Genomic DNA, 26,542 nt, shown 5'->3' with positions numbered 1-26,542 from the left:
TCGATCTGATCCATAATGCATATAAATAAAGGATAAGTTGAGACATAATATTGTTATAGTTGCACTTATTTTTCTTAAGAAATTTCAGTTTTGTCAGGCTATTCACATCTTTTGTTTGGATGGTATGTAAATGTACATATTTCCTAATTAAATGTAATTTTTTTGCACTAAAAGAGAAAAATTTGGAGTTTATTGTATTGTTATTTTACTGGTCTGGACTACTTGAGATCAAATTGGGCTGAATGTGGCCCTGGAAGAAAATGAGTTTACACCCCTGATCTAAATAGTCCTAATAGTCTAAATAACCATGTGAAAGAACTAAAATCATCTGAACACCATATGACACTGAATGAAAACAAACAAGACGCTGCAGAGGTGCTTAAAAAACATCAAAAAATCTTCCAGACTCAAATGCATGAAACTTATAGTTTTTTTATTATTAATACTCAACACTTCAGTTTGTTCATCATGTACAAAGAGAAAGAATAGTCTTATTTGAGCACTTATAATTGTAGATATCAGTATTATCCTTATTAGAAGTACCTTAATGATGTTTTTGCAATTTTGTCATGACGTGGTTAACTCCGTTATTGAGATTACTTTAATCATTTCCATACAAAAAAAAGAAGGTAAATGTTTTCCCCCAATATTCAGTATTTACACAACCTGTACAATTATTTGTTTTTGTGTAGTTTTCTGTCTGTATGGTGTAAAAATTTTGGCATTATTTCAAAGAAAAGGGCCACAAAAAGAGAAAAAAATGGCCAAGAATAATATTATGTATATCATTATGTATACAATTGATACTATTCATATGTTACATTTTGTCAACCCACAGTTAATTTAATCAGTGAATATGAGTGTTTTCATCGCTTTCTGCTCAACTTGTGAAATACATTTAGTAGCAACCCCTTACATCATGATACCAGGCAAAGAAAAGTGTTTTAAAAGTGTGTGAAATAGTGAGCAAACAAAAGTGTACACAATTTAATAGAAAATTTTAAGTGCATCAATATAAATGTCAATACATATTTAAACACATTCACAGAGACAGACCTTTAAAAACACTAGAAAACAAGCTATGGAATAAATAATGGGCTGGAAAATAATGCTAAATCTTTTGGGCTTCAATTCAGTCGTATTCACAGTTTTTCTCGTCTTTATGAGATAAAAATCATACAAGTGGCTCAGTCCCCACTAATACTGATGGAAAACAAACATCTCAAATACAGTTTTTATGAAAAAAAAAAAAAAAAACCCAAACAGAAACAAAACAAACATTTCCCCATGTGACTGTAGCCGGTTCATCAGTCCCTGCAGCTGACCATGTCATGCTGTTATTTGGTCCCTGTAACACGTCAGCTGAGGTGATATTTACATTTACCTCCATCTCCAGATGTTCCAGCCCCATTAAACTGGCCAGAGCCATTTCTCTTATAAAAAAAAACAGAAAATGACACAGTATTTTTGCTCTACATGAACAGTATGAACAAATGTGTTGTGGCGTGCTCGTGTGCAGAGAAGGGAGGCTCGGGCCAGTTTTGGCCTGAAGGGAAATAAAGACTTTCGACGAGCCCGCTTCCTCTGCATCACTGCCCGACCTGCACACACTGAGCAGCTGGGAGAGGGCGAAGGCCTGATGATAGCATGTTTACCACAGTGTCAGATGCACCTTGACTGTCCAACCGGTAGCTGGAAACTGGACCTAGCCAAGCCTTCCACTGCTTAAAAAAAACAAAAAAAAAAACCCAACAGGACCTGATATATTGGCACATACAGTGTATTGTAAGAGCATGTTCAGTCATGCTGTTTATTGCAAATGAGGAGAATGAACTTGTATGAAAAATATGCAAAGCTAACAGTGTTTATGTGCGCACAGATAACATTTTTCACTTTTCAATCAACCCTCTAGACATGAAAGCAGTTGAGGAGAAAAACATAGGAGAGATGAATTTCTTCTCTGAGGGCTGGGGAAAAGATTATAGAGACTTATTGGAATCAGTAGCGCACAGAAGAAGAAGAGGAGTGGGGAAATTATTTATGATGGCACGAGGACAAAATTGCATATGTACACAACAATTTACAAATTATATTTCCCGTCCTACACTGAGAAACAAGCAATGTACAAGGTTGGGCAAAATAAATTACAATCTAAAACATTTCTGTGTTTTCGCTGTCAAATAACAGAGTGTAGTAAGATGTGAGTTAAAACATTGCAACAACAGCTGATTCCCCTGAAGCAAAACCAAAATGAGATATGACAGAACAAATGTTTTACCTTTTAATAAGGGGTTGCACAAATGCATTTCAGCTCCAAATGGATTCTCGCTAAAGATGAAACTACACTCTTTCATGGTTTTCAACAGTACTGTGCTGAAATTCTCAGCAATATTACCCACAACAACACTGGGAAACGTCCAGTGTGCGTTTGTGTGTACATGTGTCTATTTCTGTGTGCATGTGTGTACATATATTTATATATATATATATGTGTGTATATATATATATATCTTCCTTTACCACAGTGATGTCTATCCCAAACATAGAGAGGGAACAGGATAGGCCGGGCCAACGATGGCTCTAAATTCTGTGTGCAATCACCATTAGAGCCCAGGTCAAAAAACGGGCAACAAAAACACAAATATCTTGTAAGTTTTTAACAAGGATTGCTGCTTAAAAATGAAAGATCACAATATACTGCCTCTATATGCAAATATCATCTATGTATACATGTAATATTGTATTACATAAATGTGTAGATAATTGGATTTATCTGAAAAAGCATGAAGAACAGCTTACCTTAAAAAGAGAGAATCTAACACAATTCAAGGGAAACTTAGCAAAGACTCCTAAAACTAAACTTTCCCCTTTTATCACCAAAACGTCTACACCTACAGTAAATTATCCTCAATTTCCAACACTTTAGTGAAAATAAGAAAAAGCATAATTCTTAACATAATCATTATACTGATTGGTAAACTATCATAATTAAGTAAACATGAGATTGAAAGAAAAAGAGGTTCAATTATATCACTTATGATTAGTAATATTTGTGTCTTAACTATATTTTGCATATTTTTGTTTGTGTATTTTTTGTTTTTATGACTTTTATTGTCGTTTTCTTTATTTCTTAAATTGCTGTAAAACATATTGAAAGTTACATCCTGTCTGTCTGTTTACTGTACAAAGTGAAAAGAGTTAAATATATTATTTACAAGGAAAAGATTGAACATACTAATGCTGACACTGATTGATGCCGACTCCAAAGTCATTTTTCAGCTACTTCCTATTTCTGCGTCATTTCCTGTCCTCCCACCTCTCCTGCTTATACCGTCTCGCTGATAATGGTCGACCTGAACTTTCAAAATGTGTGCGTATAAAAATTCCAGAGATCCCAATCTATTTATAAGGAGAGCCATGTGGAGGGGGGTGGGGCGGGGGGGTATGAATCTGTTTGATTTAAGGCTAACTCGATCAGTCTCACTTTGACAGTGTTATCTGTGGAGCAAGAGAGAAGGATAGGCTGTTGAATTTATGAATAGTTATCAGCAGGTTAGTGAGAGGAAAAAAACAGCTGTTATCGTTCAATCGTGATTTGCTTCCCTCCGCACGCACGCCGACCTATTACACTGGTGCGTTCAGATCGGAGGAGGAGATAAGTCTGCACACTCCAGCAGCTCCAAACTCAGTTCAGCACTCCTGCATAATCTCCTGCAGCCCTTGAACTTCTGACATCACCAGCTAATCGAAGATCAAACCTTTAAATAACTAATAGAGGCTTTATTCTGTACAGTAATATGATGAGTCATCATCAGACAGCTCGGGCTGGGCTGGGGTGGGGTGGGGGGGGTTGGGATGATAAGGCATGTCTACTGAGTGCCTGAACCTACAATAAGTAAAAGGTCCTGTGCAATAAATGAGGCCTCTCCAGCTGAAACGACTTTCCACATCAGTTCTAAAAAAAAAAAAAAGAAAAAGAAAAAAGCTGGAACGTTTTTGCAAAATGGCCGCTGTCAGTGTTAAAGAGGCCTCTCTCAAATAGACATCCTCCTTAGCTCAGGCTTTTATCAGCATCATTGTCACGGGGCAACAACACTTTTGTAGCTTTCGCCTACAGATACAAACACTGCATATTATATTAATCACGCACAACGTCCGAACAAAGTACACCACAAAGCTTTCCTCAGACCGCTTAGTGAAAAGTGAAGCCTTCTACGAGATACTAGTGAGAGGCCGAAAAAAGTAAGTGCCTGGTGACTGTTGTCATGTAACCTGAATAAAAGTGTTGGTCTAAAGGCTGCCATACTGTGAAATAAGACGTGGTCTTTCTGTGACAGTGGGACATCCTGAATACAACTGTGGCAGGTTCATAAAGCGCTGCCCGTACTTATATGAAATAATTTTACGAAGTTATAAAACATCCCTAAACCATCAGCAGCAGCGGCGGCAGCAGCACCTCAAGCCTGCTGTAAATTTTTACTGCAGTTCTGGCTCATAAACACAACGAGAAAGAGAGAGCAAGAAAGAGATAGAGACGAAAGAGAGAGAGAGAGAGAGAGAGAGAGAACACCCGAGCAGCCTAAAAAAGAGCATGCTGGTCTGTCCTGGTGCTGCTGCGCATGGACCACGTGTGAACTGGAGGAAACATCCACTGGAGACCATTAAGGCACGTCCTTCCTCTCAGTATCTTCAGCTATCAGCTTCTGACGAAACGCGTCGTTCACAGTTAACACAAGTGGACAAAAAACTCTATGTGTTAAAGTGTGTGCACTTGAATTGTTATGTGTTGAAACATCAAATAAGGATCCGTAAGCTCTTAAACGTGTCTTCGAGATCCTGTTTTTCCACAAGGAGCAAATAAACATATGATCATGGAGTAAAATATTCCACAGAAAACAGAAGAACAGGAGTTAAGGACTCAGTCTTTCTTGCTTGTTGGTTGAACTAAACAACCTTCCTGGTACCACCAGGGGCAGACAGAGGTTACAACTACAGGTACTAAAACAGTAGTGAAATATTGTACCAACAGAACAGAAAACAAGAAAAACTTAGTGAGATTATAAGCATTGTAAGTGTTATCATAATCAATACTAACATCTTTGTTATTCACAATTATTGTTGTTCTTATACCCTGTGTTTTCTATAAGAATATGTTATTATCATTCATGATTGTATTTCTCATTGCAAACAAGATCAGCTCTTTTGGCGTCAGGGGTGAGGAGGAGGACGAGGAGGAGGAGCGAGGGAGAGGGAGAACAGAAGAGTGGGATGGAGAAAAATGGACAGACCAGGCTGTCTCCTTCCAGTCATCTCCTGTCGTAGCTCTGCTAAACGTGACAATGTCTCCTCTCTGCTCTGACACAGGGCCAGATGGGCAGTTCGCTCCTCTCTCTCCGATCTCGCAGTCTTTTTCCTCCCTCCGTGGGAGCTCTCAGACAGCCCATCAAATCTCACCAAGGCTCACACATTCCAGTATCAAGCTAAGATGAGGTGTCGCCACTTCGCGATAAAAATCAAGTACATTGACTTCTGCCTCGCTGGTGGACGAGGTGATGGACTCGAGCTTGAGTATGTTTGTGAGATGGAGGGGAATGTGAACTGTGTGTGCACATAAAAGTAGAGTAGCTTTGGCCATTTCTGAGAGAGGGTTAAATCCCACAGCTCCTCAGGGTGTCCTGATATTTTGTACCTAAGTTTCTTACAAAATTCCCTTCCATTTCTAAATCACACCCTCTGCCTGTTATCGCCAGTCAGTCTTTCCCTCCTGTAGCTCACATCGTCTCAGATGGACTATGGTTGCAGTGTGTGGACAGTGTTTTTTAAAATCATCCCTGATCTTCTAACACTACACGCCTCCATTCGTCTCCTTCTACCTCGTTGTTCTCCGCTCCTCCTCCCACCTTTATTTCTCTCACACATCAGACTCAATGCTGGAGAGTTTCTCATACACATGGCCATTGCTTCCATTGAAGGGACGCGGGGGGCCGACCCCCAGCATCGAGCCATGGTGGTTCATTCCACCGAGGCTGAGCTCTTTTGGGAACCGAGGGGTGACGTTGGACATCACCCCGGCCGTGGCAGACGCTGGCAGATATGACGTCGCGCTCATCTGGCTCCTAAAGTCACTTCGGCTGTTTTGGCAACTTGTTGCTGCTGCTGTTGCTTTTTCATGTAATATTGTTTGGCTCCGTGCATCAGACACTGGTCATCACCAAAAGTAGGAATAAAGGGGTTTTGGTTTACCCGATCGGGGTAAAGAGATTTTGATAAAGAGAATGCCGCCCCGCCTCCTCCTTCCATCAAAGACCTATCCCTGTCTCTCATGTCTCTTTCTCCGATGGAGCGGCGGTGAAGGCCCTCACCACCTCGGAACAAACCAAAAGGTGAGCCGGGTCCTTTCCTACTGTCACCTCCGTAAAACAACGGGTCCCTGTCTCTTTCCCTTTCTCTCTCTGAGCCACCGTGACGTTCAAATATGTGTGCAAAAGGGCTGGTGCCCTCCATGTAGCGTTCTTTCTCCTTCAAACTAACACTCCTGGGTGGGGGCAGCATCCCCGCCATACCAGCACCACCCATCCCTCCACCTCCTAAGCCCCCTATCAAACTCCCCATCCCACCTGACTCCTCTTTCTGAAGGTCAACAAAGGCGTCATATGAGTGCTGCCGCCTTAGTGGCTTTCCAAATCCTCCGCCTTTCCTCCTCTGCTGGGCCTGAGATTGAGACTGGGGGCCTGCACCCATTCCTCCACCTCCTACCCCACCTTGCCCTCCCCCCATCTGTTCCAAGAGGTGGTTGTTGTCCTCACTGATGTCGTAGAGGTTTCCTGTCTTTTTACAGCCCTCACAGCGCATGCAAGTTGCAGAGCTTGGGCGGCTGTTTCCTCCGCCTCCCGATGACCCACAGCTCATACCACCACCATACCCGCCACTGCCTCCTCCTCCATGCAGGGACATCTGTTTGCCCCCTCCTCCCCCGCTGGCCCGACAGTTCCTGCATTCCCACTCTCCCCCTGCCAGGCCAGATCCTCCACCACTCTTTGAATCAGATTTTTTGGGTTTGCTCTTTAGAAAGTCATCCACTGGAACCAGGGAAGTGCAGGTCGCCACCCCTCCTTCTCGATTCCCAGGGCCCTCTGTCAGGTCCACATGTTCCCATTGAGGTACGCCCTCTTTGGGCCGAAACTGGTCCAAATAAAAATCCCTAACGCTCTCCTTTTCCCTGAAGAGATAGTTCCCATCATTGTTTCCTCCTCCGCCCCCTCCCCCTCTCTTGCGTTCGGGGGGTAAAAGTGGCGGGGAGGTAGAGCGTTGGCTGTGGTAGTGGTGGTGGCTGATGTGATAAGGTTTTCTCCTGTAGCCCAGCTCAATCTCGTCCAGCTCCCGTCTGGACTTGGCAGAGGCTGGCCTCTTTTTCAAGCTATCACGGTATTGTTTACGTTTCTTGGCATTACCCTCGAGGTTTCCATATGTGACGGTGTGCGTGGAAATATCTGAGACGTCAGAACGAATATTCCCATCGTCATCTCCTCTCCCTCCACAGTAGCCATGCCCAGGGATGTAGGTGGAGCTTGAAGCGCCTCCCTTGAAGGAGAACTTCCCATACAGGTCAGGCAGGCCACCCTTGAAGCTCTGTCCTGAGGGGGGAGTCTGTCCGGACAACAGGTCAAATTTACTCATGTTTCTGTGAGTTAGTGCTGAACAAGGCTGGGTAGTGAAAATAGGGGCCACTCCTCCACCCAGGCTGTCACAGTCGAACATGCCGCCCTCCAGAGAACTAGCACTGCCCAAACTGTGGGGTCTGTTAGGGGGAGGCCCACTGAGCCCTAGTGTTGAGCCGTGGTGGTGCAGGTAGTGGTCCTGGTACAAATTACTGTCTTTCAGGTGGAGGTTGCCAAACGTCCTCTCCACCTCACTGATGTAGTCGCTGAACATGTTGTCTTCTGGTATGTAAGGTGGCTTGCAGTCAGAGTGGCCTGCCAAGCTGCGCCTGTGCTCCGAGATGTCATAAACAGAAGATTCACGGCGGATGAAGTCCAGAGCGCTGTGTGGAGAGCCGTTCACCCCTGACAGGGAGGCCATGTTCTTGGCGGTGCGTAAGAGGCGCATAATGTTGGAATGGGTGTTGTTCATGGTGGCTGATGGTGAGTTCAATGCTGAGCTGCTTTTCTCTTCAATCTGCACCCCGTGAATACAGCTGTAGATTCCCTGTATGGGAGAAACAGAGGAAGGCATATTAGAGAGTGAGTCGTTCATTTATCTGCCAAATTTAAGTTGCCAAAAAAGACCGCGTGTTAAAATGCATGCTGTTACAAAGTAAAGTATCAGCAAGTGATTATGAAGTCCCTCTGAAATCAAATTTATAAGTGATACATTAGAGTTTGACATCTCCTGGAAAACAATCAAAACCTTTGATGACTCAACCTGCACTTGAACATCTACATTAATTTTACATCCAAACTTTCTTAACCCCTGCAGAGAACCTACATGCTAACTACCAGTTACGGGTTGTCACCATGGAACAGGAAAGTGCAGCTATTCAGATCTGACACATCTGTAAAACTGATTACAGCGTGCCTACAACTGTAAACAGGTTAGATATGACTCTTTGTTTTCAGTTTGTATTGAGCACCAGATAAGTAGATCATAAATTCTGTGACATTATTACCCATTGGTTGCATAGGTGAAAACTACTCCACATGGCATGGGCATGGTTTGCATTTTGCATCTGGAATTCAGTTCTAATCATCTAATCATGGTCATCACTGGACAGTTAACCCCGTGTTAAAAAAAATCAGAACAAAATGGTCATTTAAGGAGTGGTGTTAGCCTCCATAGATTTGTTTTCAAAGGAAGCACATAAATATACAAAGCAAATAACACCTCACTAGCTGTTTCATGGGGACTTTTAGTGTAAATAGTTTTCTCAGTCTTTTTCACTCTAGTGTACAAACAAAGCAGTCAGACCAGCTCAAGTACATATGTACTCACATGTAGTTAATATTTCCAACACTAATAATTACATAGTGTCCATTGTTAGAATATTTTTTATACAATCAGCTATTACTTATCTTACAATTTTAGCTGTTTACTTACATTTTACTCACTATTATTAGCTTTCACTTAGGTTAACTGACACTGAACAACGAATACATTTAACCCTATACTCTTACTTTTAGCTTGCTACATAAGACACCTGATAATGTTTATTACATTTTGATAACTATTCTAACTTCTGTGCTTGCTAGTTAACAAGTTGTGTCATGTAGGTTACTCTAAACAGTAACATGATTTCCTCAGGTTGCCAATGGTTAGCTCACTACATTTTTTTTACTACATGTTTGACAATGGATTACCATAATCTTAATATTAACAAGAAGTTGGTTGTTTTATTAAGAATGGGATATACATTTATACTACACCCTGGGCAAATATTTTTAGACCCTAGATGAGGTAAAGGCAACACAGCTCTCTCTGCTAAGACCATCAATACCATGCCAAATCAATAGTAAAGAGGATTCAGCAGGTAAAAACAAGTGGTGTACTAGTGTGAGAGAACTGGGGAGAGTGCAGCAGACCAAACAGGATGAGGATTTAAAGAGGACAGTGTAGCCACTCGGTAAATGATTGATAAAGGCAAAGGGGTTGTAAAAACCCCTGGGTCCTGCTGGTCAATATCTTTAATCAATGTGATTAGAATTCAGCTGAACAATATCCTCCGGCAGTTATTAAATACCTCAGTTTCCACTAGACTCTCAGCGGCCACTGGCCATGACACAATCCCTCGCTGAAGAGAAAGGCCAAGCCAAGGAGACGCTGGCTGAACGTTAAAGTGACAGAAAGATAAACTGCCCCATTTGCATTCAGTGATGTACGATACAATATTCAGATAAAAATGGATGTACAAAGGAAAGCAAACCAGGCATGACAGATGGGGACGGTGAAGGATCAGATCAATTCCAAACAATGATTTTACTCAGTTTTTCTAGACGTCCGTATAGATGGCTATGGAAGTAAAGGGACGCTGTGGTCATCTTTAACAATCAGAGACCAGCTGACCTCTGTCTTGCTCCACACTGCAGCAGGTCAGGACTATGTCGAGAGGTCAGGGTTCACGTCATTCTCCACCTTCTCGGCTGCTAAGTTACGACTCCTTTCCACCACCTCCTCCTTCAATATTCCCCAATATGACTCGTTGACCTCACACCTCCTTCTCCTAGACGCTTGTTTCTGGTTGTTAATTAGCAGTATGGGCAAGGTCTGCATTGCAGCAAACAGGCCTTCATCCCTCACTCCACTTTCATAGATAACGTCATCACTTCTGTTAATTTCACAGTCTGTTAACAGCCAAGTATGTAAAGCTTGACTAAGAGAGGTTAACACAAATACAGAAATGACTCAAGAGTATTCTCGAAATATGGAAACCTTGAAGATAAGGACAAATATACACTCCTACCTGCATGTTTTATGTTTTTTTTCCCCTTTAGTGTTTGATTCGTCTCTGTCTCATCTGTGTTTCTTTTTTCCATCTGCCTGTTTATATAATTTATCATCCCTTCATCCCTTTTGTTTTCTTGTTTTTTGTCGTACCGATTCCACCCCACCTGCTGCTGAATCTGTCACATCTTCCCTCCCACAACATCTGCGACATCATCTGATCTTCGGTTGAATTTTTTTCAGAAAGTGTCCTCCTCAAGTCTTAGGGCTTTGACCTTTCGTTTTAAGCCCTTTCTGATGGACCAGTAAATTAGCAGCAACAACCACGATCGCGAAGTTCATAATGTAGTGCATCAAACCTTGGACGTTTGACAAAGTGATTGCTGCTTTGTATTCAACAGCAGATTTTGTCTACTCCACATGCCCACATAATGTAACAGTTGGCAGATTGCTGCCGGCCCAGTGCTACAGTAACTGATTATTTGGGCAGGATGTGTGAATAGCAATAAGTGTGGCCTAAGGGTTCCTAAGAATTTTCAATTCACCACGGGAACATGGCAAAATCTATAAGCGATTACACTGGAAAGGAGAGGCAGAAAATCAACAAATAACTAGCTGCCCCCTTATGTACGATGGCATATTATAGAGGGCCTCCTGTACCGTACGTGTCACATCTCATAATTTAATAGTGCCTGTGTGTGGTGTAAGTATATGGCGCTAAATGCAAATGAGCTGAGGCATGATGTGATGCGAGTACCGCGAATAGAGAAGTGATTAAAGCTCTAATACATTTACTGTTTAAAGTCATTAGAGGCTTTTTAAATCGATATAATTAATTTGTTTCAGTGTTGCAGGTGGGACCTGAAGGAGTCGGTAGCCAGGGGAGGCTTGCTCGCAAAGCTACGGGGTCCTCGGAGGGAGGGAGCGTTAACCGACCATGAAACCGTGACCAACGCCACGTGACTCACGCCGACCGTGACAGATGTCTCATTTTTTACACTGCCGAGCTTAAATGTTAATTGCGGCAATAACAATAAAGTTTATTGGATTATGCTGTGAAATTAAAAAAGCGGAATCAATCTGAGTGGCAGAGCAAGAAAGGAGAAAAAAAAGGCAGAAATGGTTGAGGCTGGGGAGAAAACACTCGAGTAAATGGGAAGGAGACAATGCAATGCTGTGGCCAGGGATTGTGTGATAAAGTATCATTTTTGCTGTTGTTGTTCTGCGATGTCCAGCTCTTTGCTACATATGCAAATTACCCTTTCAATGAATGTTTCCCCTGAATATTTTAACATACTGAATCATCTGGCTGCACTGGTGTACACATACTGTTCATTTCTGCTGTCACATAGTAGCAAAGACGGGGGTAATTTCTGCAAATGAGAGCAATCATCGAATTTTACACAAAGTGTAACTGCTCTCAGATCCAATTCCCATATGAATTATAATGATGTAATAATCAAAAACAACACCAACCAGCCTGTCTTTGGAAATGAGAAGTCAACTGACATTTTAGCAACTGATATTTTACACCAACAGATGCAAACACACACACACAAACATAAACAAGGCGACAGCAACGATGTAAAATTAACACCATACAAAATAATCAAAGTTGAGCAGTGAAGCGTAATATTAGAGCAGAGGGGGGAAAATGTTGTGTTGTTTTTTGTGTTTTTTTTTTTTTTTTTTTCCTGTAGCCTCACTTTCCTGGCACTAGCAGTCCCAGCACCACAGCAGCATATCAAATGGAGGGAGAGAGCAGCAGTGTGTGGCTCTATGCTGTAAATTAGCCACGTGGTTTAGCCTGCAGCGGTTCACCTTCAGAGGCACACAGTGAATTACACCGGAGCCATGTCAAAACAATTGGAATGCAAATCAAATACCTCGGGGTGACTTTGGTCTCCCGGGATCCAGTAATCTACCCTCTCTGGTTCTTTGGCTGATTTTTGTTGAGAGAAATATTGATTTCGGCTCAACATTTTGTAAATATTTACCCTGTAGGCCTAAGTGCCACAACAAAAGCAGAGAGCTCCTGCACCCATGAGCACTTTGGGAGTTGAGAATGTGGTTCTGTCACTTCAGGACGGACACACACTCAGGTACAATTCAGGGATCTCTAACCTGAGCTGTAAATAATAAAGCACTTCCAATTAAGGGACATTGAATCAAGCTGATTTCATAGGGGTGAATAACAACTAGTGAGGGTGACTTTACCTCAACAAATGTAACCTTCTTGGACATTGGCAGCAGACAAAAACACTCATCCACTAATGTCAACCTGTATCAGCAATTAAATGCCTGAACCTGTTTTATATATTTTCTTTCAAAACTGACGAATTAAAAAGTGATGACGATGAACATCAAAGTTTAATTTTAGGGTTCTCTTTACCATAAAATGAGGATTACACTTTTTTTTATTGTAATTTAAACATTTTTAAAACCTTACAAATGTAAATTTTAAAGGTTTGGTCAGCTGTAAAACCTCTTTTTCTAACTGCTTTTACAGATTTTTCTCCAAAAGTATAGAATGAATTATGACTCAAAGACTTACATACCAGTTTTAAAGTAAAAAACTGAATATTTCAACTTAACAAATACATTTGCTTATTTTATGTTACATATTTCATTTTTTAACTGTATAAATGGTCCAAAAAAAAAGATAATTCAGCATTTGTTAGACTGCTTTTAGCTTTGATTATTATTTTTTGGGTCATTGTTTTGATAAGATTATGCCTTGTCACAACATTTATTTTGTCCATAGTTGCTAAGATCTTATATTGATGATGGGAGAGTTCCTACTGTGTAAATAGTTATTACATCCCAAAGATTCTCCATGGGGTTCAGGTCTGGACTCTGTTGTGGCCAAATCATGAGTGAAAATAACGTTTAATGCTCTTGAAACACTCCTGATGAATCCTGTGTTGTTATCTTGGAATATGTCTGTGTCACTGATGCTCAGGCTTGGTCATTTGGTATATTCAGGTTTATTTGATCACATTTCTTCTTGGTAGATGATGATTCACCGCTAACCCTCTGGGTTTTAATTATGTGTTGAGTAGTTTTTCTCCTAACTTCAGTAGTTCCATTCATCTCCGTAGCTTTGCTTTGCTCAAGCCAATAAGTTTACCCTTCTGAGTTCCAGCTTTTCTGTGACCATGGGATGTTGGCACGGTTGCGTAAGAAATGAAAAGCTACTACTTGCAGCTGAAACATATTAATCACTGTAGTAATTATCCAATGGAAGGATTGGAACTATTTACTTTGTTGAATCCAGGTGGGTACTTTTTTTGACCATGTTGTGGGCAATTAATTCTGGTTTGACTGGGTTGAAAAAGCACTACATTAATAAAGTTGTTTGTTTGGTATATGCGTGAGAGGTGAGGATTAAGAAGTGTTTTTATTTGGTTCAGCTGTTCCCAAATTAATGCAGTAAAATATGTTACGACCATGCTTCTGTTGGGTTTTGTTATTTCCCTTACTGTCCTGGTTCTGTCTTAAACAAATGTTTCTGGTACTGTCCATCATAACATTTGTAAAACTACAATCAGTGGCCAGCTGCTCTGTGTGTTTATAGCACTGCACCAAACTGATTGATGCGTTAATGAACACTGACGCTTTCCTCCTCCCTCTTCCCACCCTTTCCTCACCCTGCTGATGCTGAAAACGAAGCCGGGCCGGCCGGAGCAAACGCCCATAAAGCAGAAGCGCAGCTGCCAGTAGAACCAGTGCTCGCAGATGAAGGTGATGAGGGACAGAGCCATGGCGGCGCCGAGCATGTAAAAGACACCGGCCATGTTGTCCACGTCCAGCTGACTGGACATGACTTCGTTCTTCTCGTGGTGACAGATTCCGGTCAGCCACAGGGACTCCAGCTCCTCCATCTCACCTGAATCAAAGAAGCAAAAGATACAAAAGTAGGAATGAGAGAACTGAAGGCATAAGAGACTGAGCATGAACCGGCATACAGCCTGTATCAGTTGCTCCTGCCTTTTCCCATACTTTTAAACTTTTTTCCCCTGTGTCTGTGTTTTAGTACTTAGTTGTAATTGCGTTTCACACTTATTATGTATATTTCTTTAATTATCATATTGATTATATATTGTCTAGTACATATTGTACAAATTGCTGTTCTAATTTTGTGTCTTAATACATTCATTCATTTCTGAACCCGCTTTATCCTCATTAGGGTCACGGGGTCGCTTGGAGCCTATCCCAGCTACTTATGGGCGAAGGCGCAGTACACCCTGGACATAATGCCAGGTCATCGCAGGGCTGACACATAGAGATGAACAGTCACTCTCATATTCACACCTATGGGCAATTTAGATTAACCAATTAACCTATCAGGGAGCCGGGGTACCAGGAGAGAATTCACGCAGACATGGGGAGAACATGCAAACTCCACACAGAAAGGTCCCACCCCCATTGACTGGTGTTGGAAAGGAACCCAGGATCTTCTTGCTGTGAGGCACGAGTGCTAACCACTGCAACACTGTCTTAATATAATATGTATGTGTGTATGTGTATGTGTATGTGTGTGTGTGTGTGTGTATATATATATATATATATATATATATATGTATATATATATATATATATATATATATATATATATATATATATATACACACATATATATATATATATACACACACTCACACACACTAGCGGCATTGTACCCGTGGTGCCATTGTATGATAGCATGATAAGTAGAACTTGTCTGCCACCACTATTCATTTGTAAACTACCATTTAATCATGCATTGTGCAGGTAATAATTTGAGCCAACATGTGAGGCATGAAGGGAAGAGCATGTATGTCTTTGGCCTGTCAAGCATGATTAAATTCATACAGCGGTAGTGAACTGCAGCCTTCACATTGTAGCATCGTCTGCTAGCAGTAGAAATTTCATGAACGGCATCATAACCACTTCTGAAAATGGAGTATGGCGGCAGGGATGAAGAATCTAAAGTAGAGAGAGGCTATAATCGCCCAGCATACCTCACAACATTTGAATACGGACATAAAATTGTGCCTAGTAGATAGTCAGGCAATGTTTCTATTCATTTGGCGAGTTTGGCAGCGATCAGGCCTGTGAAGGCTGAGGAAAATCCGTACAAACGCCCTCCTGTGCTGCAACATTGATCGATCAGACACAGAACGTGCATTATATAGTACGATTTATTTATTTATTTATTTTTCTGCTGGATTGATAATTTCTTTCCTGCTACTTTTTTATCATATTTGAAGGGTGGAACTGTAACACCCAATAAATTCCCCCTGGGATTAATAAAGTATTCTGATTCTGATGAGAGGAAAGGAAGGAAGGATGGACAGATGAGCACAATGATGACATGCAAAGAAGCGTTTTAATATTTCAAAAGGGAATTGAAATAAAGTAAACGGTGTTAAAAAGTGGAAGGGGATGTACAATATAAAGGAGAGAGGAGGGATATGATGTAATAAAAAGGATGGGTTTTGGAGGACACAAGGGATGCAGAGTATGATGCAACAGAAGAAGAGAGGCGTCAGGGTGGTTAGAAGGAAAATACGACTGATATTTACAGTAAAGAAGCAAAACACGAAAAGAGCAACTGACACTCACGACTGGTCAAATGTTAATTACATCGCTCCTATTTGCAGCATTTGTGCTAATAACCACGTGACGTAGGTGTTATTATCCACTGCATCTACAGTATGTTTGTGTTTGTGTTTGTGTGTGTGTGTGTGTGTGTGTGTGTGAATGTGAATGTGAGTGGTGTGTGTTGTTTGTGTGCCGTTCCATGTGGCTGATGCTGGTCCCTGAGCTTCTGGTCTCTTTGTGGGTCACCTTCTGTTTCATCACGAGCTGTTCTCTATCAAAGCCGACTGTGGCAGGACAGGCGCCGGTTAATTAATCATACATTCAGCCGCTGTCGCTGCACGTCAGCGCCACTCCTGCAACGAAGCTTTAACTGGCCTCTGAGCACCAACAAGAGGCTCCGCAGAATACAAACTCACACCGAGGCTTCACGCACTGACTATGTTTACACCAACACTATTATTGCACCGGCATTCTGAACAGGACAGGATTATATTTACTGAATTTGATATAGGTCAGTTAGGTGGCAAATTAAGTCTTTTTCTGAATGCAGCTTGTGTAAATGTGTCCTCTTTGTCAACACGTACACAAACCAACTAGACTACATGTGTCAAACATATGGCCTGTGGGCCAAAACCGGCCCACCAAAGGGTCCAATCTGGCCCCTGAGCAACCATTTTAGCTCAGGTTCCACTTTCAGCCCAATTCAATCCGACCAGTCAGACCAGTAAAATACTATGATAAAAACCTATAAGTAATGACAGCTGCAAATTCTCTCTTCTCTTCGTTTAATGTACAAAAAAAAAAAAAGTAACATTGCATGAAAATGTTTAAAGTTACAAACAATCCTTTCACAAAAAACGTGTATAATCTGAACAAATATGTACAACAATGAAGTGCAATATTCTGCCTGTTTCTATATGTTTTATGCATTTGTAGATCCACTGTGATCTGTAAGTTGCAATGCACATCTGTAGATGAGAAGTGGAGGCATAATATTGTTAAAATTGCACTTATTTATTTAACTTTTTTTTTTTTTTTTTTTTAATAAATTTCAATTTCTTCACAGATGTTCATGTTATTCAAATTTTTAAGGGTAATTTGTAGATGTAAACAATTTCATAATATAATTGTACTTTTTTTTCCACTCTAAAACAGAGAAAGGCTTGGAGTTGACATTATTTATATATTATTATGTTTTTATTTTACTGGTCTGGCCCACTTCGGATGGGCACATGTTGGTCTGTATGCGGCCCCTGAACTAGATGAATGATTTCCAGGCTGGGCAGAGATGTATGTCCAGAAGAAAAAGAAAAAAGGATGAATACACCAACTTTTATGCGCTATCATCAAATTGAATAGCAACAGGTTTTTGGATGTGCACACAACACGACTTCAATGAGTTTTTCAGGAAGGCAAGTGAAGTCTGCACAGCTATGCACAGATGCATGGAAATATTAGTGGAATATTCCCTTCATTAGCCAAATCAACAACATAGCTGGGATTAAGGATACTATTGTAAAGAAAAAAGAAAATTAGGAGTTAAAACTATGTGTGTAAAATAAAGTCTTTGAAGAATCCAAAATATAGAGAAGTATCTTTATAGTTTTTTTGTTGTTCTTTTTTTGAGGATGGTATGATTTTACTTTCTTTCATTGATTCAATTTGTTAAAATAAAAATGCATATGACCTGAAATTAAATTGAGCACAAAAAAATTGAAAAAAGTAAACTTGATTAACGATGCAAAACTACAATAACATTAGTAGGGAATAAGGGTGAAATCTGCAATGTTTGGTGCATGTAAACACACTCAACTACACGTGACACAAAAAAGTTGATTTGTGTCCATTTAGTTATTTGTTTTCATTAATTTTCTGAAACTGTGTAGTTCTATGCAGGGTCTGGAGTCAATCCCCGCAGACACTGGGCAAAGACGTGAGCACCCTTGACAGATCATTAGTTCATTGCAGGGCTGACATATAGTGACTGACAAGCTTTCACTCTTACATTCACACCTAGAGACACTTTGAAGTGCCCAGGTAATCTATTACGCTCATAGGTTTTCTGCAATCCATGTTCAGAAGCAACACGATCACAAACAAACTGCACCAGTAGATGGTTTTAGTGCAGAGCACAGAACAGGAGTATCTAATAGTGTTTTAACGATGGATAAATAAACTCAAATATCCCTTTAAGTCATGAGAGTGTGGCAGTAAACCAGCGTTCACAATGCCAAGAGACAGAAAGAGAAGCAGCTTAATGGAAGTTGGCCTTCGTTCATTTTATTATTTACTCTGGCGCATTCCTCCTGTGACACATCAAAATACCCTTAATAAAAACACTTATTATCACAAATATATTAAAAGAGACCTGAGAAGAGACTATTTTGTCTGAAATGATGCAACAGGTCTTTCATTACTTTCAAGAGCAAAAGATCAAAACTTTTTACCCAACAGTACATCTTTGCAGTTTCTTTTCTTTTTTTTTTTTTGCACTAAACTATCCAGACTCCCTTCCAGCCGTCGTACCAGGCCACTGGGCTCCCCACGTGACTCTGATCGCTTTCTAGGCCACCAGGAGGGGAGTGGATGGCAAGGCGTGGCAAAGTGACATTGAAATCCTGAGAGGGGTGAGACGGGGCCCGTTCGGTGCCTGTATGAGTGTTTCTGCAGGAGCACGGGGGATGTTAATGCCGACCCATATTGAAACACACATGCAAAAAAACAGGCTCATACAACAGCACATATGGACACACACAGTGGTCTCATGCAGATATGTCACACTGATTATTTGCAACTTTTAATCAATAAGAAACAATACACAGTGAGCACTGAATTGTATGTAGGTTGATAAAAATAACTTTGTCATAAATAGTCAGAATCTCTACATGCTCTCTTTTTATGTCTCTCTCTCTCTCTCTCTCTCTCTCACACACACACGCACACACGCACACACACACACACACACACACACACACCTCTCGCTTACACACATAAGCACTCTCAGAGGCCTGACCCATATTCACACACACAAACCCGCACACTCATGCACACACAGTGTCAAAATACACCAGGAGCTATGCTGGCACCCCTAACTGGGACGCACTATAGTGGGCCCCGGAGGGCCCTTGGTTCAGGATGCTCACAACACACTGGACCATGCCCAAATACACTCGCAACAAGACACAAACCTTCACACACAAGCGTGAACACATACACAAAACTTCCATTACACTCTCCCATTCTGAATTGAGCTGTATATCAAAACAGGACATTGTGAAATTAGTCTGTTAAAGTCGATAAACTGACCGTCGACTGTGACATTTTGATTTGTTTATGACTAAGAATTTTTCAGGAACCATATACTGTACAGGTTTGGAGTAGACGTTTGGAGTCGAACACATTTCATTTCATTCTGTCCTTGTTCTGAGACTCATTAATGTTCCAGCTTGAGCTGACAGGAATGAAGTGTGTTTCAAAAGAACAAGCCCCGAAGAGCTTGGACATTCTCCCATAAAAGGCGAGCATGATCATAAAGCATAAGGCCCCACAGTGAAGCTAAATTTCATCTTATATTCCTTGAAGCACTGTCTTACCTTGTCTGTCTGGACTTAATGCATATGAGAGGAGAATTACTGTAGATTTCACTGAAATCCAGGCACACAGATTCATAAGGAAAACTGATTGTTCTCTCCTTTTAATGGAAAACGAAGGGTGAGGGAGACTTTAGGCAAGACATTCCTTCACATATTGAACATCACATTAATAGACAAAAGAAACAAACCTGGCTACTGTTATTTGTCCCTACAGCAAAGCCTGAGGCCAAATTTGTTCACCGCGTGTGGGGTGGTAAACTGAGAGTTTCAAATTAGATTTTTAAAGATAAATTTGGTTTATCACTTTATCTCTGAGTTTCACAAGATGGATCTGAGACCTAGAATCTTGGAACGCTGCAGGATCACTGAAAATAAAGTCAATGAAACAAGAAACAGTCAGATGGTTAGCCAAGCTTGTTTTAACAAAGAAGGAAAAAAAAAACTGTGTGTGCACGTGATCTAGTGGAATGGAGAATCACTACTGATATTTCTGTGGCCTTCAATTAGCCTTCAAGTTCAACTAAACTTGAAATACGTTTTAATATATGCATTCTGGTGCATTCTTTAGTAATTAGAAATGCAATTCATCCCATCAACGCAGCGGTATGCATGATAGAGTCTCTATTTGCTGAGTGCATTCAATTACGCTGTGTCTATGAATAAAACAGGGAGGAAGCAGCATGCTGCCTCACCGTCTCCAAAGAGCTGCAGGATGGCCAGGTCTACGTGTCTCTTCCAGAGCGACTCCTTCTGGATGGCGATGCCGTACCCTGTGGTGGCGAAGATGTAGCCGCTGCCAATGGTCACCAGCTTGCAGCCCTCATCCCTGCCAGCCATGTAGTTGAGCACGGCCGCATCATAAATGAAAGCATCTAGTTTGCTAATGAAAAAGAAAGAAAGAGGGAGAAGGAGAGAGAGAGAAATATAGGTTACAATTAATTAGCATTTAGGAGCCAGACATCACAGCTACAACATTCCAATTAACCTGCTAAATAGCACTAAGCTGCTGATAAATGTAATAGACTTCCATTCGGTTTGCCAAAGGCTGGAGCTGGCACGCAGAATGGTGAAAAGAAGCAGTTGATGAAAGCTGAAGTGGGGGAGTGGAAGTATTATTCAGTTACAATATGTTTACGTGGAGACAAAAGAAAGGCATCTAAGCATGGACTACTTTTTACACTTGTCTCCTGATAACAATAAACACACACTTTTCATGACCATAGTGAGTGGTATTCAGGATGAAACTGCTGAAGCAAAAGAGTTTTACACGCTAAAGGTACGATACAATCAATGTGGACTGTAAATTCTAAGTGGGTTATGTACATTTATATTCGTTAATGTTAACATTTGGGTTAACCACAGGGCAACAACTGCAGCGTGAAACATCCAGTGTAATGCTGCTAAATGCTAAGCACAAAACATCCTGGTTCTAATGGACTTTCTTAGCTACAATAAAAAGATCAATGGTTAACTTGGTTAACTATCTGTAATGGGAAACCCATCCTAATACAAATACACACACACACACACACACACACACACACAGTACTTAGCATTAACAATTAGCATTAGCACATAGCACACACATTAGGAGCTGTGAGCTGCCTTTGAACACGCTCAAGGCCCAACTTCAGGTCTTCATCAGTATGAATGAATGAATGAATGAATGGTGTATTTTTGGTTTGTACAGTAATCCCCACACACTGTACAACAACCACAATAAACACAAAAAAAAAAAAAAGAATAGGCCAGAAGCAGAAGCTTATTTTTTGCCTTTCCTTCTCACCTGACACACTGCTTACATTAATTGAAATGTGTACATCATCGAGCATCGTCATTATAACAAAAGAATCAATAACAGAAAAAAAACACATCTACCATCTCCACTTAATATTCCTGAATGATCTTATACTTAAGACATGTTTTAAACTTTATCAGAGACGTGAACAACTTAAATTCATCATCAAGTCCATTCCATAATTTCACACTCACAACCGAAATACATCTGGACTTCACATTTGTCCTCACTTTCATATATTCAAAAATTTAAAGACCTCTTAAATTATAGTTACTCTCTCTTAATTTAAAGAACTCTTGAATGGTATTTGGAACAATATTATTTTTTACTCAATAAATTATCTCTAATATTTTAATATATACAATATCCAGCAATTTTAAGGTATTAAGTTGAATAAATAAATTATTAGTTCATGGTCAAAGGCACTGACATGAGAATTAACCCTCATGATGCAGAGGGAACAGGTTAACTCAGTACTCAAAGGCTCTGGGCTATTTAGTGGTAGTAAAAATCTTATACAACCAGGTGGTGGAAAAGTATACTTCCTGTTTCCTGAGTGGACGTGGTCAGAGGGATTAATAATGACTAATTATGGCTAAATAAAATAACAACACCAATATCATAGTCTGATTAGGTTCATACTGTCTACTGAAATTATAAAAATTTTCTTTTCTTTTTTGTCAGACAGATGGAAAAAAGTTGATTTTTTACCTTGACATGTTTCGGCTACAACCTGTACCCTTCCTCAGAACTAATACCATGTTTTTATGGGCAGCTACTATAGATTATAATTACTAGATCAGGGACATCACCCAATAGTTTTTGAAAAAAAGTAGTTTGCAATTTGGCTGTCACTTGTTGGCTTTTTGGAGCTTGAAGTGACCATATTAGGACAAAGCAGGCAGAAGTACAGGAGCCCCAGACGTCAACGGTGAAATACCGCTAGCTTGCTGATTTTGTAGGGTTTGTAAGCATGATTTATTACAAGTATTTTACAGCCTTGTTAGTTAAACCTATTAACCACAACTGTCAGGACAAAATACGTGCTGTCCTGGAAATATCAAATATACTGACACTCTTAAACCTCACATTTTCCGCAGCTCCACGCTCCTCCTAAATAATGGTCACTTCTAGCTCCCAAAATCCAAGGTTGAGACAGCCAAATGCCAGACTTGAAGTTTCAGAACCCACAAATGAATGAGGGATGTTCCAGAGGATCTACAGTTTTGAGTTGTTTACAGATAAGCTACAACTCTTCTTTACTGTGCAGGTCCTCACCCAGACTTGAGACTCTGCAGGGCCTCATTGACGTTCCTCTGATGAAACTTCGTCATGTAGGAATGCATCTCTGGATAATTGTTCCTAATGTTTCTCTCTGTGCTCCCGTTTGGGACAGTGCCGAACCGGAATGGAGGTGAGAAGTCATTGGGGCTTTGGAACTAAAGAACAACAAGAAAAGCATGTAAAACCACTACAGGCACAAAAGAAATGAAAACGGTGTTAAACAGTAATGTTTACACTCACCTTTTTGTCTGACAGACCAGATACCTGATCCACATATTCCTCTTGAATCATGAAAGCGGCCAGGTTGGCAGTGTAAGAGGCCAGGAAGATGACAGCGAAGAAGGCCCACACTGACACCATGATCTTACTGGTGGTACCTTTGGGGTTCTGCACAGGCACAGAGTTGTTGAAGACCAGACCCCACAGCAGCCAGATGGCCTTACCAATGGTGAAAGATGGACCATGAGGCTCTGAAAAGAGCACAGGTAAGTTAGTTGTTTTTTGTTTTTTTTTTAAATTAAGATGTCAGTTTGAACTGTCTTATTTTGCTTCATGAGCTGACAGCAGACTGGTTCAATCCAGTCATTATGTTGTGATTAGCAGTTGGGATGTAATATTTGTGTGGGTATGTGTGAGTGTGTGATAGATAAAGAGAGAGTGTGTGCAGGCATGTGGGTGTGGATTGTTGGACGGGCCTTTTGTTCATGGACAAACTGGTGTTATCGTGCCAAAACTCTCCTTTGTGAAGTTTGCAAGAAACTTGGTTAAATGAATCGGACAGACACTTCACAAATCCACCGTTCTGCCATTGATACATTATTGCGTTAAGTCCTTGGAGTCCAAAGTTCGATCTGCACTCTTCATGATACCAAACTCCCAAAGTGCTACAAGCAGATAAAACAAGGAGGCACACAGAAGGGAACAGTGCTTTAGGGAGGAGTACATCTCCTCCAGAACATGAAGGATGAGAGGAATGAAAAAAAGATTGGCGTTGTCTATATATAGACACATCAGAGATGGAGTTGTGGGAAGACATTGATTTTCTCCTTTTTGTTTCTTATCTTTTTGGCTGCAGAGATCTAACAGAAAACTAGCCCCTTGCTGTCAGAACTGACACGTGATTTTGGGAAATATGGAAATGAATGCAAATTACACGACCTCTGCTAAGGAAGCAGCACGGATGGTGTTTTGAAACCTATGCAGCGAGACACACCTGTAAATAAGAAAAAAGAGAGCAGTGCGGAGGAGGCGGAGGATGAGGAGAGCGGAATGAAGTCATTGGGTCAGAGAGGATGGTTCGTCTATGTGTGGAGGCGGCGTGCAGTGCGTTAGTGCGTGTCTGTCAGTCAGCTTGTTTGCATGGAAAATGACATTCTATATCGTACAATCCACGGTGGTACTTTTAAGGACACAAGCATTAACTTGCAAAGTGTCTATACCTGCACTTGCTTGTTTGGAGCAAATTACTAGCTGCAGCATTACTCATCAAACACTCTGAAGAACCACATCGCCCACTGCCATGCTCTCTTCATATTTTGGATGCAGACTTGCAAACCTCCACCAGCAGGGATGAATCGATTTTATGTTTTACATTCGATGGTTTTTCTTTTTGTATTTGAGTTTGGCTGAAATTTGGTGAACAGATGTGCCCACCCCAGCCTTACGAAACACAGGATTCTTTTTATTCGGGGGTTTGACTGAGTATATCTATCTAGTGCTAACTAATTTGTACCGTGTATGAATGAAGTTATAATTGAGGACAAAAGATGAAGTCAGAAGACTTTCAGCTTGACCTCCCATCTGGTGAACCAGGTACGAGGGCTAGTCGGCTAGAAGAGAACACGTCTGCATCCATTTACATTTATACCCCCACCCACTCTGTCAGAACAGGTACCATGTCAGCTTTTATGTGTGTGTGTGTGTGTGTGTGTGTGTGTGTGTACGCATGTGCATGTGTGCATTGAGCTGAGGCCTCTCACCTTTGCCGTCAGCCAGACAGCGGTTGTAGCCCACAGGGCTGAAGTACTCGAATACAAACACAGCCACTGCTGACACCAGCAACAGCATCACGAACATCATCACCCACACATCCGCACTGAAGGGCTCTGGAGGGCGAGAGAGGGAAGAGAGAGAGTGAGGAGAGATGAAGGGAGACGAGGGATTGGAGGAGGGAGGGAGGGGAGCATGGATGGAGAGAGATAAGGAAGAGAGAGGAGACGGGGGAAAAAGGGTTGCAAAGAGGCAGAAAATGGGGAAGAAACAAGGGATGAGGGAGAGAAGGGAGGAAGCGGAGCGAGGGCGGCGGAGAGGAAGAGAAAATCAAGCGAGAGAGGGAGAGAGAGCAAGAGAAATATGCAAATGTGGTGCGCCAGATTGAGAAGAGGAAGGAAGAGTCAGAGAAATAGAGTAGGAGTGGGAAATGTAAGAGGGCAAAGAGACAGAGAGAGCGAAAAAAGTGAATAAATAAACAGTTAGCCATATTATCATGCACCCCAGTGTACCTTCTCCTGGAAGAAATGCAAGTAAACCTGGCTCTGGTCACTTGATGTGCCTATTAAATCATGTCAATTAAAATTAGTTAAGGTCAAGAGACAGAGATCAGCATAATGTGACCTGACAAGACTAACAGTGTAAGTCATAGGAAAGATGAGTATCCTGCACGACTGAGCAGTGGCCTTAATGTTTTCTGATAGTCCCATGGTAATAACGCTCCAAAAAATGTCAAATCAGAGCCCCGTGGCTCCTCTTTCAACCTGTCTCTGACACCATCCTCTCAGCTTTTGACAGCTGGACGCTCCTCACCTAAGAAGGCCGAGGGTGAAACGGTGCCGTTGCTTCGGGAGACCATGACACTGATGCCCGTCTCAATGAAGGGGACGGAGAAGTCGATGACCTCTGACCTCTCCTCGTTGATGGTCAAGGAGCCGACAGCCATGTGGGCATTCTTTAACACCACCTAGTCGAGAGGAGGAAAACAAAGACAAAGAAGATCAATTATGCACCTTTAACTATTATTATTCATCTACAGAACAGAAAAATCTACCGAGGCACCGCACGGCAATGAATGAAAAGCACTTTAAAGGAAGAGAATCTGTCCAAAAACTTCACAAGACTTTCCCTGAGGGGGGATATCTTATGTTCTGTAGCAACAAAGACAAAAACCAAATTGAATTAACTCAGTTAAGAATAGCTTAAGGCATGAAGACGGCATAAAACAATACAAGGCATAAAAATAGATTTTCACAACTATTAGTTCATTTGAAGGTGTTTTGACTAATGTGGGAAAATGTTGTTTGGCAGAAGTGAACAGTCTCTTAGTTTTAAAGGGCACTGTGAACTTAACATTACTGATAAATGGCCTTTTTTATGTGCAGGTCATTTTCCACTGGATGTGTTATAATTCATTTGGATAAACAACTAACTGTGCTGGGGCCTCTTAGCAATCTAATATATCAGGAGTAAATATAAGGTTTTACTGGCAGCCCTTATATTTCAAGAACACTAACTTCTGTCTAGACTCATCCTTTTACACTGGTGTTCAGCTCTCACAGACACAATCCATTGTCGATGGGGTCAAAATATCAATTTTTCACAATCCAATTCAGCAACAAGTTTGTTTTGAGCGAAAGGTAACACCGGACTGCTGTAACACAACTCCTGTTCTCTCCACAAACATTAAGAATGCTGACACTTTATTTGGATAGTCCACCTGCAGTAATATTTCACATCGTAAGTTGAGATTCAATACAGTACACTCACTCACTCACATAAATTCTGTAGGGAATCTGTTGACTTTTGCACCCTTTCATTACTGAATTCTGAGAAAAATTCTGGCTTTTTTGAAAAA

The 26,542-nt window shown here is 41.1% G+C and overlaps 1 protein-coding gene across 1 annotated transcript in view; it reads right to left on the bottom strand.

The window, feature by feature from the left end:
* Positions 1-412: 412 nt before the first annotated feature.
* Positions 413-26,542, bottom strand: part of grin2ba (glutamate receptor, ionotropic, N-methyl D-aspartate 2B, genome duplicate a) — a 177,722-nt gene continuing 151,592 nt past the window's right edge. The window contains 8 exon segments of the mRNA XM_030140426.1: positions 413-6,141; positions 6,144-8,205; positions 14,085-14,323; positions 20,306-20,493; positions 22,690-22,850; positions 22,936-23,165; positions 24,675-24,800; positions 25,498-25,651. Coding sequence (XP_029996286.1) covers positions 5,912-6,141; positions 6,144-8,205; positions 14,085-14,323; positions 20,306-20,493; positions 22,690-22,850; positions 22,936-23,165; positions 24,675-24,800; positions 25,498-25,651 — 3,390 coding nt within the window. The 3' untranslated portion in view covers positions 413-5,911.

This window comes from Sphaeramia orbicularis, chromosome 8 (genome assembly GCF_902148855.1).
Source record: "Sphaeramia orbicularis chromosome 8, fSphaOr1.1, whole genome shotgun sequence".
NCBI classification, from domain to species: Eukaryota; Metazoa; Chordata; class Actinopteri; order Kurtiformes; family Apogonidae; genus Sphaeramia; species Sphaeramia orbicularis.
This window is presented reverse-complemented; position numbering and strand designations above follow the sequence as displayed.